This window comes from Rhipicephalus microplus, chromosome 2 (assembly GCF_043290135.1).
Source record: "Rhipicephalus microplus isolate Deutch F79 chromosome 2, USDA_Rmic, whole genome shotgun sequence".
NCBI lineage: Eukaryota > Metazoa > Arthropoda > Arachnida > Ixodida > Ixodidae > Rhipicephalus > Rhipicephalus microplus.
The window spans coordinates 193,018,803-193,035,673 of NC_134701.1; the positions used below are offsets into that span (position 1 = coordinate 193,018,803).

A 16,871-nucleotide genomic window follows, 5' to 3' on the forward strand; every position below is an offset into this window, starting at 1 on the left:
TCTTACGATATCGCATTAACGTTTGTCGCTTCTATTATACGGACACTGTTCACTACAAATAAAGTTCAACTGTGAGTTATGACACTGCGCCACCTGTTTTTTTTTTTCTATTATTTGCTGTCACAAAGTATGCTCACTAAGACTAGCAAGTTGTAAACAGCATACCAGTGATGTGTCAAGAAGCCTTAGCAGAGACCTGCAGAGCAGCACCAAATTGCAGCTGCTGTCAAACAAGTGGTGTACTGCAACCATCCACTGCATGATGTCCCTCTATATGCAAAAAAGGAAAAAAATGAAGTAAACCAATTATACTTCATTAGGTCACGGTTTATAAGAGTGATCTGTATATGAGGCACACCCTAGTGGGGGAGTCCAAGTTAATGTTGTCAAAAAGAGCTTTCACCGTGCACAAACACCTTCGCACAAAAATGTTTTCAGTGGATAGCACTAAAACAAACTGCTCATTAAATGTTGCAAATTATGAAGCAATAAATCATTGTATCAAGTTATTTCAGCCAAATGGAAAAAAAGAGTGACTCTTCAACAAGTTAAGAGAGATGTGAATTTGAAACTAAGACAAGAACTTGTTTTATGATGAATCCTTGGTGAAGGGTTGTGCTCAGCGAAGCGGCCTTATCAAAATGCAGGAAATTACACACCTGATAAGTAGAATAGAGAAGTGGTTCGCCTATAGATAATGTGAAATGACGTTTTTTGTCACAACAGATGAAAAATTCAAACTTTTAAGGATGAGCATAACTGATAGGATCTAAAGCAAACATTTTAGTGTAAAAAAATGGCAAAGAGCACACATGTCGCAGCGGGATATACTACCACTGAATGCCTATGTATAAAATTTAATCAAACTTATTTTTACTAAAGTTTATGAAAAAAAAAAAGAATGCATTAGACGATCTAACACCTAATGAAAATGAATAGCTGTTTGGTTCATGGGGTTTAACGTCCTAATGTAAGCAGGCCTATGGAAGATACTGCAGTGTGGATCTTTGGATAATTCTGACCACTTCGGATGCTTTAATGTGCCCCAAATATGAAAGTACACAGGCCTCTTGCATTTCACCAGTACTGAAATGCAACCACCACAGCCAGGATCAGACCCATGTCTTTTGGGTCCACAGATATCAAATACCATTCCAAATCATGAGAGCTTCCAACATCTTGTTTGTTTGTTTCCATTAAAGGGCACCCTGAAACATCCAGAGTTCGAAATTCAGTGGTGGTGGGGAAGTTGTGCATGTGTGTACAGCATCCACTGAGCCATGAGAATTGAAGTTTATTCAAACAATGCAGTATTAACGGAGTTAGGTGCATTTGGTTTTTGAAATGTGGCAATCACTTTCCTTTCGCTTTTTCCTTCACTGTCCTTGGTTGGTATCCACTCCCAAAGCCACCCCGCCCTCCCACCGAGTGTTCGCTCCCAATCATGTGGCATTCGTCATCGCCGGCGCGCTGCTCGAAATGCCATCTACTTCTGGTTGCCGCAACCCTATCCCTCGGGAGACAGCGTGCTTGTTGGCAAACCGCTGCTGCCATGCCTAGCAATGCTTGTACGAATCGTGCCAGTATGGACCCCCCTGTGATATGGGCCACAGTAGCTGATTCGTAAGTGCGCGCACTTACGCGGGCAACAGGACGAACAACAACAAGCAGCGCAGACAGCTGCATGCAGCCTAACCGGACTGCTCTACCAATCACAGCATATTTGCGCTGTGCGTTAGAGATTCAACTTCTCAACGCCACACAGAGGACTTCAAGGCCCGGAAAAGAGGAGAAATTGTTTTTAGAACTTGTGGCACGCTTGCGGCTCGTAGCGCTGTCCCGTGTAGAATCACTGATCACGATGATATTCTGCACACGATGGGCATTTTTACTTGAAATATGGCTTGAGTGAATCTTTAATTAAGCATTTGAAGATTCACTCAAGCATATTAAAATTTGTCTATGGATGCCGCATCAAGTTTCCTGTGCTTATGTCAACCTTGTAAGGCCGATAACTAAGCTGATCAGAAATTATGCAGGAAGCTTTGTGGGGTAAAGAAAAGGTATCAAGGGCATCAAGGCAGACTGACAATACTGTAATACTTTATCAACTATAGTAGTACTTTACCAGCCTGGTTTGCATAATAATTAGCCTCCACTTATATGAGTGGCACGGAAGCCCCTTTAAAACTAACTTTTGATAACACTTTTTATACTGGTCAAGCTGCTTTCTACGTCACACATGAAACCTAAATTTGCAGTCGTAACAATCACTACAGTCTGTGCCCGCTAAAGCAACTACAATATCTGCACAAGCCTCTCAAGCAATTGCATGCATCAATGAAGGTGCCAGCTTTGGGGCACAGCCTGCATATAAGCTAAGAGAAAAAAAGCGGTTTTCACCTTGACAGCAGGGGACAACGAATCACTGCAGAGAGCCCCGGAGAAAGCAAGAATGAGTTGCTTGGTGACATTCTCGGCTGGCACCAAGCACTGGAGAAGGGGCTTTGCCAAGGGGGATCCTGGAAATCACATTGCAATTCAGACCCTGAGAACGACTCCCAAATTCAGGTGGTCCAATTGCCCATGCCATCGTTTCATGGACTACAGATATAACAAGTGGAATATTAGTGAAGAGTTTTTTAACGATCTCAAAGCTCTAGAATTTTTTAATACAAACGTGGGACCCTTTACACAAGCTACCGGAACCATGTTTACAATCAACAATGGTATAATGAACAATTTGGTATTAATGGATACTCCCTGGTGTTCTTTAACATGCACCTATATCAGAGTACATGAGCATTTTTTTTTATTTTTCATTCCAACCCTTTGAAGTATGGCTGCTATAGCCAGGAACCACACTCACACCAATTACTAAAGCTGATGTAACGAATTGGGAAACTGTCGCACAATTGCAGCACATTGTACAAGAAAATTGGCCGCCGTATTTTGACCACAGAGGCTTACAATAATGGCGGGTTTTTATGCAGTGCACACTGTGCCACAGATGTCCTTCAGCAAATATAAGGAAAAATCACTGAAGCAAGTGCAGGCCATTACCGAACTAGTACTGTGCAGTAAAGACACAATAAGGTTTTGTTGCTGAAGATGACTCAAAAATCATACAGAACACACAAGAAACCGACACACATGTTATCCAGAATAATTAATCATCTTAGCTTCAAGCACATTTTTAGCAAAACTACTGCCTTCAATTTGTTAGCTGTATCTCATGCCTCAATTTATCAGCTACACTTCACTGGAAAGATCTTTCTGATCAAACTGTCATAAGTGCACACTCCTTATCTGTGCACAGGTCGTACTTAATCTGCCTTGATTTCTTTTGTTCTCCTGCTTGCTCACCATGTTTTTTTGTTGTTTGTTTTCACTGTACACTTGCTTTAAATGTACTTTTGAGCTGATTCCACTGTATTTTACCTGTTATTTAAACAATGACCCCATTACTCAATGCTCAACAGGGCCTGTAAAATTTTTCTAAAATAAATATAAGTGAAATAGTGCCGAATGCATTATTTAATGCTGTTGAGCAAGAAACAAGACCTCATAAAATGGTAAGCACTGGCATACATAGTAGTTAGTAGTAGTCCTTCTGTCTGTGGTAAGTGTTGAACAGGCAAGGCAATCGAGCCAGGTGACCAAATAAATTGCATGCCAAGCACAAACCTGTCTCAAAGATATCTGATCCCACCGTAGGAAAGCGATTAGCTCTATGTGCCAGTGACCTTCCTCACATACACTTTGTGGTTAGGTAGTTATGTATTCGACCTTTTTTCATTAAAAATTTCTTGGTTATCATTCATTTTTCTGCGGTCATCAGGTGTATGGCAATGATGAAGTAGCAGCTGTTGGACACAAAAAGCTGCAGAGCTGAATCAAGGGTGAGTCAACATTTTTACAAAGGCATTGTTTTCATAAGGGAATAGAAATTTCCCCTGATAGTACGCTGGTTTTCCACAAACGCTTCCCATCGTCTACCATTCTTAAATGATTTAAATATTTCTACTTTATAGTCTTACTTGCTGAACGAATTGTGCAATTGTGACGTGTGTGAGGCACACTGTACAGGTGGACTCTGGATAATACTTGATCACCAATTATTTTCTTTAACATGCATGTAAATACAAGTACACAGGCATTCCTCCCTTCTGAACTTGTTGAAATGTGACCATCAAAGCTAGGGTTGAATCTGCTGCACCAAATTCAACAGAAAAAAAAAAGCCGCAGCCATTAGGATACTGAGACAGGTAAGCGATACCACAAATCAGTCTGTCTGCATGTAAGCAAAACAAAAATTTTCTGTGAAAGGTGGTAATGTGATGCATTGTCGATTTGAAAAGCACAAGTAACTATGGTGGAAAAAAATGCCCGTGACATACACAGCAGTGACAAGAGAGTGCCCTTAAAAACTGCCATACAAATAGCAGGACTCTGCCAACCCACAGTGTTGAGACTCTGGCACATTCGGGCAGATACTCAAATTCCCAACAAAGCACATGATCTCGAACCCACGCAACTTCTTTTGTTTTGCTCAGCAATGAGAAGATGCAGAAAACTTACGAGTGTCAGGTGCAGTGATGACCGTGCTCAGCTGCAGCATGTGATCTGCCGGGAGACCAGCTTCTTTGGCAAGTGCCCGCAGCTTGCGAATGTGCTCCATCGTTTGCCCCGAACTCTCAAGCTTCCCATTTCCTACAATGCCAGATGACAGTACGTTATAGCTAAATTTTTACAAACTGTTCACATCTCGCGTCAGAAGTCACAAGTCATGGATACGATGTGTTGCTGTAATATGCCTTGAATTACGAAGATGCTCTGCAGATATGAAGTCAGTGTTACTGCATTTATGAATAACCAATTTAGCAAGTCTTATTTAGAACAAAGGCTTGAAAGCTCTCTTCTCCTCATGTACAAAAAAAAAAGAAAAGACAACATGTACATCAATATAGTACTTTGAAATTCTTGCAGTAGCATGCTATGACACATGCAAAATGACTACATCTGCTTCAGAATATTCAATGAATAATCGATAAATAAAAATACCAATGCTTGCAAATAAAGCCTGCAAGGAAAGGCCTGACAAAACAATACGAACTATGTTCCAGCACATAAATGGCAGCAATACGCAAAAGCATAACTCACAAATTCTGACTAGTTGTCAAAATAATCAATGCGAGATATCACAGTTGTGAACGTGGAAGTAAGCCAATAGATTTAATTAAAGAGAACCCAAGAACTAGAGGTGTTGCTGTCAATAACTAGAAGGAAGTAAGAATGAAACGCACGCTTGGTGCATACCATGCCACGTGCACCAGTCCGCGCAATAAACAAGCCACTCAATTTTGTAAGGAAGGCGGTGAAAAGAGCCATCTCTTGTCCAGATATCTGTCATGGAATTAGAGATCTATTGTCAACAAATGACAGTTCGACGTCACGGGGCAATCAACAGAGTATTAGATGGAAGCTAAGATCCCTTGCCACAAAGGGTAGGTTCCACGTCGTGAAACGGCCACGGAAAGTACTTGAGCACACGTTTCAACGTTCGACGCTTGCGCCGGACCTCGTTAACCCAAACCGCGTGCGTAGCATACTTTGCCGGAAGTACCGGGGCCAGGATAAACATCGAATACGTATGCAATAAACGCCTATCATTCACTAAATGACGAGCACCGTTTTCAACGTAATAATTAAGCTGGCAGGAACGCCAATCGATCGCTCACCAAGTCTCACAGCTTCTTGTATCCCTCAGCACGAAACACACTCTTCTAGATTCCATGGTTCGGGCTCCACTTACCAGACACGAGGAAACGTACGGCTTTCTCAGCTCGAGATGTCATTGTCCACGATTGCTGCTTGAAAAGTTGCGCATAGAACAAACTAGGCAATGAAAACAAACTGCTTGACGCTCGCGCTTAGAGTTTTGAACATGCAAAACTACTGTGCAAACACGCGTTTGATGACGATGTTGATGGGAAATTGGCATTATCCAACGCCGTTGCTTTATCAGCCATATTTACCAACAACGTTTTTACCACGAAAGTAAAGATATGCGTAAAGCTCTCACAATGTAGAAAATTTTTAAATACGTTAAATATTGTTAAAATAGGTTGTGCTTGAACGCAGTGTTTGCATGGTTTTAACCAGTAGAGTTGATTGTTTTAGACCGCGCAAATTTTGAAAACTTACGGGTGCATGCGGAATACTGAAATTGAAGAAATATGAGACTAAATGCTCCATTCTGCTTTATTCATGCCTGACCATTATACTAATACTTAGTTCTAAAAGCGGTTAGCTAATTTTTCTCCATGTCATCCCCCTGCGGAAAGATCTATGCCGCTATGTTCGACGCTTCGAGAATCATTCCGATATCAAACGGATGTAAATGGTTCCCGCACTCCGCACTTTGAAGTATCAATCACCCTCTGACAAGCAAGAAACGTATTGTGTTGTACCTACAGCATTTAAGAAGGAGAATGAAATGTGAGGAAAATGCACCGAGGTTAAGAGGTAATGTGAGGGAATAAAATAGCCATACTCGGTATCTGCGCAATAGAAGCTAACAAAATAATTCTTTTCCCGAGACACTGCATGGTAGACACTGGCTCGCATTTGCTGTAGAAAGCGCCTCCGAAACCGCTTAAATGTTGGTCAGCGCCTCTAGTACCTATGACGGCGAGTGTGGAACACTCTTTCTGCCTGTTGCCGTCACGTAGCACGTAATCTTACAGCTATCTAGTAGCTGACCAATATTATTACATTCGAAGATCGAAGATTCGCTTTCTGCTAGCGGCAAGTTATCTTGTCGTCCATTTTTTTTCATTACATTACAATTACTACTTTCTGACTTTCTGACTTCAGGCAGTAAACTTTCTGATTTCTGATTGGTAGCAAACTTTCTGACTTCAGGTAGTACGCGATGAATGATTGTCAGCTGCCAGCTCATAATAATATCACATGATACGTAACGCCTACAACAAGAGATCTCTGCACTCACCCTATCACTACTCACTATTGTTTTATTTTTTTTTACCGTATTTGTGAAACAAGAACGTTACAATGTCGGCTGGCTATGATATTTTACTTCATTCATTTTCGCAAATTTTCGCAACATTTATCATTGAAAAACGGATGATCTTTATTTGAATTACCATCTATGTGGTTACCATTTCTTGCAACTTGTAATCTCTTGACTACATACCCGCTTCACTTCGTAACTCTATGTTTGTCTATTTGATATTTTATTGTGATTTAGATTTTATGTCTTTTCCGTAAGACATCTTCACTTCGCCAATTCTCGGCCCATGATGATGACGATGATTATGCCCCTAGGATCAATGGTACCTACCCACTCTGGGGAATGGGCCATGAGTCGGGCGGATCATACATACTGAATTTATGAACAACGAGTCATCATCGTCGTCGTCACGAATGCGTAAATGATTTGCACGTTGGACGAAGAAGAAGAAGAGAGTCACGCGAAAGGTTCAGGTCGCTTCACTCGAGCCCGGCGAATTCAGGCAATCTCTTCTACAGAGGTAAGTGACATAAATAATCGTATGTATAGTGAGATGTAAGACTTGCTCTCTAGATTTTGTGCCGACTGGCTGTGCCCCCGCGATCTCCGACGACAGCGCAGCTCTGGCCGAATGGGCTCCCCCTACGCAATCTCCTGCCACCGACATGAGCTCTCGCCGAGTGGTGCCCCGTCCTCGGGCTCCTGCGACCGTGTCCATATTTCCTATCTCCTTTTTACTTCTGTTGCTCGCTGTCCCTGCGCCTCACTCTCTCCTTCCCCTCTCTATATATAACTTTTAATCTTATCATTTTAATCCCTCCTCCCCCCCATCCCTTGTGAGCTACTGTTGAGGTCTCACACTCTGATGCAGACAGTTACGGGGCTCATTTTTCTCTTCTTTTTTCTTTAAGAATCACATATGTATTATTCAATTCAAACGTCGAACGCAATTAGGGTTCCCAAGCAGTTAGTGTTCCCAAAGGCCACGCCTTTTTCTGCCGTTAACCATGTGTCATGAGCCGCCGCAGATTTATATATTGATGTTCTAACTGTTGCTTCGCGAAATACATTTGAAATGCCTTAAATTGGAACCACTTCGTCTGTATTGCTTCTGCCGCAGACATATACTTTTGAAGATGACTCCAGGTTGTCCTTAGACAGACGATAAAATTAAGCTAATCATTTTTTAAAGCAAACAAGATATACTTGAAGCAGCCATGCGAGGATATCGTAACCGTTTCCAGTTCATAACTGCCCCTTGTTTCCTGATAATGCTAGCTGACTAAACGCGTGGCATCAATTGGCCGCCGTTCGATGCAGTGTGATACCATAGGTCATCCCTATGGCTGATAAGCTGGAGACGAAGAAGAGCGGTGATGCGGAAGAGGGGCGCGAGTCTCTACGCATCCGCCAAGAGCGGTCTACCTCGCTGACGGACGTGCATCGGCATCCGGAATTGGCGAGGCGTCTTGATGTCCCAGGGGCGAAGGATGCCTCTCCGGCCAAGGACCGCCGACTCTCCTTGCGAGGTGTCGGCGGAGAGGTGCGTGAACAGCCGGATAACACCGACCAGAAACCGGTGAGACGAGGACCGCACTCTTTCAGCACATCACAATATTTTTGTGGTGGTGGTTTAGTCGGTCTTTATTTTATGAAAGTGAGAAGTGTCACTAAGAAACTCTGCATCAACTTGTGGTAGACAGAAAGAGGTAACCGGAATAACCTTATTGCTAATAAGTGGAGCCCAAGAATTCATCGGGAACCCTTCGACGGAGCCTGGGTATGACTATATTACAGGGTGTAAGGGACGGTCCATGCGAAAAGTCACCGCTGGCACCAGGGTCGACGTTGGTGTGCTGGTTTGCCAAAAGTGAAATCGCGGGAAGACCTTGTTACGCGTTGCGTGTAGCGTGTGGGTGAATGGGGGAAAACATTGCAAAGGAGCACGCCATCTTAATTGGCGAGCGCTTCTGCAGGCGGACTGTCAGACAGTGAACGGTTCCGGGGTGATATGATTAGTTGTTTGGAAAGCACCCTCCTGGGAAAGTGGGTGGACTAAGGCATTCTGTAGTGCCATTTTTTCCTTTCTTTCCAGAATCACTTTCTCTAACCGTGGCGTAGCCAAGTATTTTTTCCCCCATTGTTATATTTGTGCGTGCATGTTCGTGCGTGCATGTTCGTGCGTGCATGTTTATATGCCTGCCTAAACCTATATGCCTGCCTAAAAGTGCAAAATTCAGGTAGAGGAGCTTGAGCCCCCACCCCTCTTATGGCTATACACTGATGTTCTCTGCACTTCATAGTAATGAATCCTAGGACGGCCAGAGAACATCGGCGTTGTCATGGCAGGTATGCGCGCTTAAGCTTATCTATCTAAATTCAGAATTTTTAGGCAGGCACGAAAATGCCCGCTCGAACATACTCTCAGCCGTTTAACCTTACCGCCACTAATAACGAAATCCCCACGAAGGTGCGAAGTACTTTGGTGATAGCTGCAGACTCGTACCTATAGCCCTCTTCTCACCTTCTTAACCTCATGTACCCCTCTCTTTACCCGTCCTCCTCCAGTAAGTATTGTTCCGCAAGGAAAGCAAATCTTAATCATATCAGGGTACCTCCCTTGTTTCTTTGACAAGTACTAAGTAATGAGAAGCTGCCTTGCGTAGCTTGAAACCCGACGTTTCTATCTCCCTATACGTCTGTCTTCCCACTCGTGGAGCTCCCCAAGCATTACTTAGCACGGCAACAGCTGTAAAAGCGCCGCGTGCACCCATTGCAAGATTTTTGTAAGCACTGGCGGTTCAAAAGACGCCGCCTAACCCATAGAGTTTCTTAATATACACTAGAGGGAACTCTGGCGCTAGTGTCTATGGGAGCTGCAACGCACGGCACTTCAGCGAGCATAAGAATGATGAGTAGTACACACTGTAACACACATATCTAGACTTCGTACTTCTGGCCTGATTTTGGCTCCGTGTGTGTTCGTGTGGCTTGGAGCTGTTTTCTCACGAAACAAAAATCAGCAAATGTTCTGCGATTGTGCTTCACCACTCCATTTTTTCAGACTTACCTTTCCAAATTGGGTCACGAAGTTCAAAAAAGTAAATATTTATTTCAAAACAAAACCGAAACACGGCAATAAACGAAGCCGCAAGTATGATTCGCCGCCTGGAAGTACGAAGACCAGGCAAATGTGTGTACTACCCATCATTCCCATGGTCGCTGAACGATCGCAGCGCCAGAGTGCCCTCTAGTTAGTTTTAGGAAACTCTATAGCCTAACCTAATCTCACTGCATTGAGTTCCCTGCTTTCGACGACGTAGTCGGATTGCCATCTGCCTAATGTTTTTGTCTTAAATAAGTTAGAGCCATCGCGAAGCATTTGCTGACATCAGTTTGCTCTGTTTATCGTGCCACCTCTAGGAAATCTTGTCTCTGCGCTCATCGAGAGAAATTCATAGATGCTTGCTTATTCTTACATGACACCACGCTCACTGATTAATTTGTTATACAAATGTTTGCAATAATGTGCATGCACTGGCGATAAAATTACGAATTTCACTTTTCATCTAGGACGTAAGCAGAATTTTTTTGGGGTGGGTGGGTGGGGGGGGGGGGTATGGGATGGGCTATTTTAAATGGCCATTTTTTGCTCTCAAAGCGGGAGCACGGGCCTGTGTGCCACTCTCATCGCTACGCCGCTGCTTTGCATAGCTTTTTATTTCCCCGTCACGGAGACTTTTAGTCGAGGGGCCAAGTGCACGAACGACCTTGTACTTGCATATCTATATATAGATGCTCATGAAAGGACCTAAAACTATATCGTAGATCTAGAACATGAATCCCCATAAATTATAATTATGGCTTGTGATGCATCACTGTCGCTTATAAACAATGTGACTTATACACTTTAGTATCAAGCAACTACGCTGCTATTGCAAGCGTCATTTAGCATTGGATTCACGTGAAATGTAAGCTCAGAAATTCGTGTCGTCCTCGTGTCATTAGAATGTGCTTGGCATTTGGCGTGGATATAGAACTAAAACATGGCGTATATCTATACTTCTATATCTGCCAACCCAGGATGCTCTGAAAAATGAATTTACGTTCATATTTATGCCCGCAAGAAAAATCAAACGAAAAGAAGCCGACTTGGTACTTCTTAGTGCTTAATATGTGGCTTTGTTTCATTCACACGATACGGTGAGCGATATATCTCATTACTTCTTCGCTCACAGGAACCTTGCCCCGAGAAAGAGGACAAGCACGCGCTTCGTCGCACCGCGGCCACAACGTCTCTGCAGCGGTCGCCTCAGCGCAGTCCGGGCAAGACGTGTCTCCTGGCCAACTCCACCGTGCTCCTGGTAGCCGCCATCTCAGTCGCGCTCCTCATCGGCGTGCTTGCTTGGCACAAGAGTCGGAGCAGATACGGCCAGTACCCCGTTCCGCCCGATCCCCGTGGCCCGTTGCGAGTGAGGCGCTGCCGCAACGAAGCTTGCCGCCGAATCGGAGCGCTGCTCAATGACGCCCTTGACGATAACGTGCAACCCTGCGAAGACTTCCACGCGTACGTGTGCGGGTCCTGGTCGCACAAGTATCCTGGCAAGACCATCGCGGAAGTACTTACTTCGGTATTCCTTGGGCACGTCACCCGAAGTGCCAGAAAGAACGTGGCCATTTCGTCGAAGCATGCTGCCAGCAACCAGACGGCAGTTCAGAAGGCTGCGACGCATCTGGTCGCGTGCGACAACATCGTCGCGCTCTCGGACGACCAGACTTCCAACGTCAAGCGCGTTCTGGCTGAAGGTGGCATTGCTTTAGGGTCGGTCACGGAGAATGCATCCACGCCTGACGTGTTGAAGGCTATGTTTTACATGTCGCAAGTCGTTCACATTCCCGTGCTTCTGGACGTGTCGGTGGAATACAACGTAGAACAACGAGTGTCATTACAGAGGCCAGAAAACACGGTAACACTTCTGGAAGAGTCGAAGCGTCATACGAATGGCGCAGCTTCCGCAAAACACGACAGATACATTCGCGCCATTTACGAGAGTTTTTCCGAAAGTGATAACACCTCAGAGTACGAAGAACTATTCAGGAACATATCCCGCTTAGTGTCAACTTTGGTGACCTCCCTGAGCTCTCCTCTCGTCGACAGCGAAAAAGGCAAAGACGGTGTCTGGTTCTCTACTACAGCTTCCGTACACCAAATTTCGCGAGCCATCTCGAAAGACCGTTGGCTCAAGGCGTTCGAAGTTTTCATGAGCATACCAGAGGAACGCAATATGCCGGTCGCTGTGTACACCGGCTCTTACTTCCAGGCCCTCTTCACTCTCGAAGAGAAGCTCGGGGAGGCCGATTTTGCGCAGCTTTATTCCTGGCTCTGTATACAAGCGCTCGTCCCATTCACAAGTGGACGCATCATATCGGCGCAACAAGCAGCTCCTCGAAGCACTGTTCTGCATAGGCACAGGTGGCAGTGCTTCCGCAACGCCGAACGAGTCTTCCACTACGCCCTTGAGTACCCGTACATGGCCTCCGTAGTCGACGACAATGTCTCGAGGGATGTCGTGGCTCTGATGCGGAGAATCAGCCGGTCGTTCAGCAAGGTCGTTCTGCGAACGCCGGTACGGAACAGTAATTGCACCTTCAACAGCGACGAGGTCATGGCGGGAGTGCACGCGGAGTTGTTCAGTCGCCCCAAGCCTGACTACTTTGAAGGCTATTACGCCGATTTTCCCGACATGACGCCAAATGCGTTGACCAACTGGATGCTAACGGTCGAATTTGGTGGCTACCGCACAGCAACGAGCAGCGTCACGCCGGGTAGCAGCGGAGACGTTGTGGACGTCAACTATGCCCGTGCCTGGAGCAGACCTCTGGAAGCGAGCTACCTGGATGAACCGTGGTACTCGCTGGGCGTGCCCCCGGCTGTCAAGATTGCTGGCCTAGGTTCCCGCCTTGTATCGAGGTTAATTACGGAGCTCGTCTCCAAAAGACGTGCCTGCGACAAGACGCTCCTCGCGGACGTCGAAGGTACGATCGACTGCCTGGCGGCGACATACGAAAGCCCGATTCGAAGTTTCAGCGCGATTGAGGGTGATGTTCGGGCTGCGGTGATTTCCTGGGCTGTGCTATGGACTGTTCTGGGAGCCCACGTGGACTCGAAGGCAAACGTCACCGTGCTCGAAGATTTCCCCCGCCTCTCCCAGCCAATGCTTTTCTTCGTCCTAGGATGTCTTTTGACGTGCGGGGAAGACTGGGAAACGGCGGAGGCGAGATGCAATTTGCCTCTCAGACACGATACCAATTTCGCGGCAGCCTTTTCTTGTTTTGAGGGATCGCCAATGCGTCCCAAAATTCAGTGCCCTCGTGATTTTGCCGGTGTGGGCACACTTTGAACAAATATGTATAAAGTCACGTTTCGGAACTGTTTTCAAGTGTACGTTCTTTTCAAGTTTCGCGCCCACAACATAACATTATAAAGAAATAGATTTTTTTATAATTGTAGCGTATCCTACAATATGTGCTTGCAAGACTTTGCCCGACCCTGCTTGCCTCTAAGCTAGGCATGCATTTCATAACTTGGCCGCGCTTCATACAAGCGAAAAAATTCAAGAGCTCTGAAGGTTGAACCCTGTGAAGGTTGATGACCAGCGAAGCTCCGCAGCGCACCTGCAGGGATGTGGCACAACATTACGATGAAACAGATACACAAATTTTAAATAGCACTTGAGAGGGTTGATTGATATGTGGGGTTGAACATCCCAAAACCACGATATGATTATGAGAGACGCCATAGTGGAGAGCTCCGGTAATTTTTACCACCTGGGGTTCCTTAACGTGCACCCAAATCAGAGCACACGCTTATATTATGGTCACAGTCACGTCAACAAATTGCTGAACTCGCCAGATATATCTGCCGGTTAATCCAAGTCTGGATAGCCAGAATCACTTTTTTTTAATGCGAACTATTTCTTAGTCGAATGCAGGTACTTTAGGCGTGTGTCCTATGTCTGGTCGCTCTCGTGATGGCCCTTCTTTAGGTTGGGGTACACCAAAATTATTATGGGATGGTAAGAGAGTTTGACGAATGTGTCTGTCGCCATGATCTAAATAAGTTGAAAATCGATAACCCCGAGGCATACGTGGTCAGAGACTTTCCTCCAGACGCGCGTGACCCATTTACGTAAACCATGAGCTGTGTTATGCAGGTATGATCCACAAGTGAATGACAGTTTATATATAGCCAGGAGCAGCAAGGACAGGCATCAGTAATTTGATTGCGAGAGCGTTGAAAAAAGCGTTATTGGTAGCCTTGGCCCAGCGAATGCGAATAAATATCAGGGCCCCACAAGATATTTAACTCAATAATTCTGCGTACAATCAAGTATTATACCACAAAGCAGACTTGGAACTTGGAACTGCTTGGAAAAAAGGTCATGTGCAGGCGTGACATTACAGAAACGTCCATTATTGGTCTAGTAGTGGCTATATAATTTTGTAAACATTACGTATGTACTCTCGTAACACAGGCATCACGTTGGGTTAACGTCATTTCTTTACTTGAGCACCATCTACTAAAATTTGTGTCCATATAGCACTAGATGGGCTGCCATCCTTGCATGCACAAGCGCTACATAAAAGCTTACAAGCTTTTAGTGTTGGTACTAATCATGTTGCTCTTGTCATCAATAGGCAACTGTAAACTACTGGATAAAAAAAAAAAACTCCAGGCCTGCGAGGAAGGCGCAGCACAGCCACAGCGAAAGCTAAAAGAGCGGCCTTTCAGAGCCTTTTCTAAACACTCATTGGATAACTTCTGCAAGCACACTTGCTTAATAACAAAAAAAATTTGTAGTAGGCTGACATTCGCTATGCTATTTTTCGACATTTTTCTGAGAAGCTTGGTATTCCTTAAACTACTGCCAGGAATTTTGTTTCGGTTGTTCATGCAGTGGCTGACGACGATGAGGAATTATGCTTGAAGTGGGTATGCGCCACAGTTATTAGCTAAACAAAAACAAACCTTTGTGACGGGTTGGAGCATCGGACGACCAACTCGTTACGCTATTCGCATTGTGCGACGACTGCTTGTTCTTTCGCTGTTTTAAAACACTCTTATTGCCGTATTAAACAGCCGTATTATTAAACAGCCGTATATTAACGCAATTGCTTTCCTGACATCAAGCCTGCCTAAGGCAAGTTTGCCAACTGTCACGGACGGCTATTTTTGGAGACACCGCGTCACGGCAATTAACGGGCGCCGTACTCCCCTACTGACCATGAGAACGGCGGCGCATGAAAGGGAGCCGAGAAGGGCGAAATGGGGTGCTCTTCTTAGAACGTCGCCGCCGACGGTTAATCCTTTTGTAACTGTGGCGGCGTCTGCAAGGTCGTAGAAGGCCGCGGTATACCCCGAACAAGGATTAGACTACAAGACGCACCAGGTGAGAGCCAAACGTTTGACCGTTCCCACGGGGAAAAGCGTGGGAAACGCTCTGGTGGCCAAGCCGTATGACAACAACCCGACAGGTTGTCACTTTCGCTAGTTGAGGGCCCTCTCCCAATTAAAAAGGAGTGGGGTCAAAATATTTTTGGGGCGGAGTTTCCCATCAATTAAACGCGCATGATTGGACCCAGGTAGAGGTCTTTTGTCCCCAAGGAAGAGAGCGAGGAGACACGAGGGGGATTTAAGCGCAGGATTTTGCCCTGCTAGGCAGACTAGTCGCTGACCAACATGGTGTAGAAACAGATCAACAAGCATCTCTTCTAGAAGTTTTTAGTGTGGCTCTGTATCGGCTGGCCACCTAAACTTAGCCGTTCGTCTAGTTCTGACGCGATATTAACGTCTGCAACGTAGACATCGGGACTTCGCCTCAAGTTAGCTCAACCTGCTCGAAGTCACCAGCAAGCACTAGCCTCCCGGAGCCACCAGCGTTGCAACACCGCCGACATCGCAGTCGTGCCAGAACTCTCTTCGACTTCTCGCATCCGATCGTCGGGGACACAACGCTGCCGGTCATCACACGTATGCCTTCACCTGTTTATATCTTCGAACTTCCTACTCCGTCGTTCTATTCTTGTTAGTTTGTGTAGTTTGTAATAGTTCTCTCTCGTAAGCTGATTTATTGTTTCTGTTATATATTTCTTTAGTTGTATCAAGTGTCGATGTATTTTGTTAGTTGTATTGAAGTGTTGTATTAGATGCCGTGTGCTGCAATATCACTAGAGTAAAGTTTGTTTTGTTTTCTCACGTCTCTGATCTCTTCACTGTCCCTGCTTGCGTACGGAACGAACCAACCTGCTGTCATTCCCGTCGCCGACTTCGCGCTGGCGACGCTAGAGTGGCAGCTTGTAACACCAACAAATCCCGTCCATTTGCGTGGTTCAGTGCATTGGGCGGGCATCCAGCAGACCCGGGTTCGAGCTTCACTGTGTCATTGGTACGAGGTTGTTTTTTTTTCTAACTTCGTGCCTTGTGGTTACGGACACCGGCGTTGGCGGCAAACAACTATACGGTGGCACAAGACTCTTATTTTGATCTCATAACAGCTTTCACGGTAAAAAGTTAGGGGATCCTAAAGCTTCGTTTTCAGGAGTTGAACGCGACAGCGACATCCTGTTTCTAGTCCGTATTTCAAACACTTAGTGCATCAAACCTTTTTGAATTTGCTATGCACTCACCATACGTGGCCTTAAGGGAATAGGCTCAGTAGCGTGTGTGCCTTTTTGTAGTGGCGTGCTGCCTTTCATAAGCGTTAATACGGCTTATAGAGTGTTTTAAAACAGCGAAAGAACAAGCAGTCGTCGCACAATGCGAATAGCGTAACGA

The 16,871-nt window shown here is 45.2% G+C and overlaps 1 protein-coding gene across 1 annotated transcript in view; it reads right to left on the reverse strand.

Annotated features, from left to right (window-relative positions):
- Window positions 1-5,999, reverse strand: part of LOC119169619 (uncharacterized) — a 39,409-nt gene extending 33,410 nt beyond the window's left edge. Inside the window, exons 1-4 of the mRNA XM_075887179.1 lie at window positions 5,816-5,999; window positions 4,582-4,713; window positions 2,404-2,522; window positions 166-270 (exon numbers count right to left, since the gene is read on the reverse strand). Of these exons, the coding sequence (XP_075743294.1) occupies window positions 166-270; window positions 2,404-2,522; window positions 4,582-4,713; window positions 5,816-5,858 (399 nt within the window). The 5' untranslated portion in view covers window positions 5,859-5,999. The remainder of the gene's footprint in view (window positions 1-165; window positions 271-2,403; window positions 2,523-4,581; window positions 4,714-5,815) is intronic.
- Window positions 6,000-16,871: the final 10,872 nt, after the last annotated feature.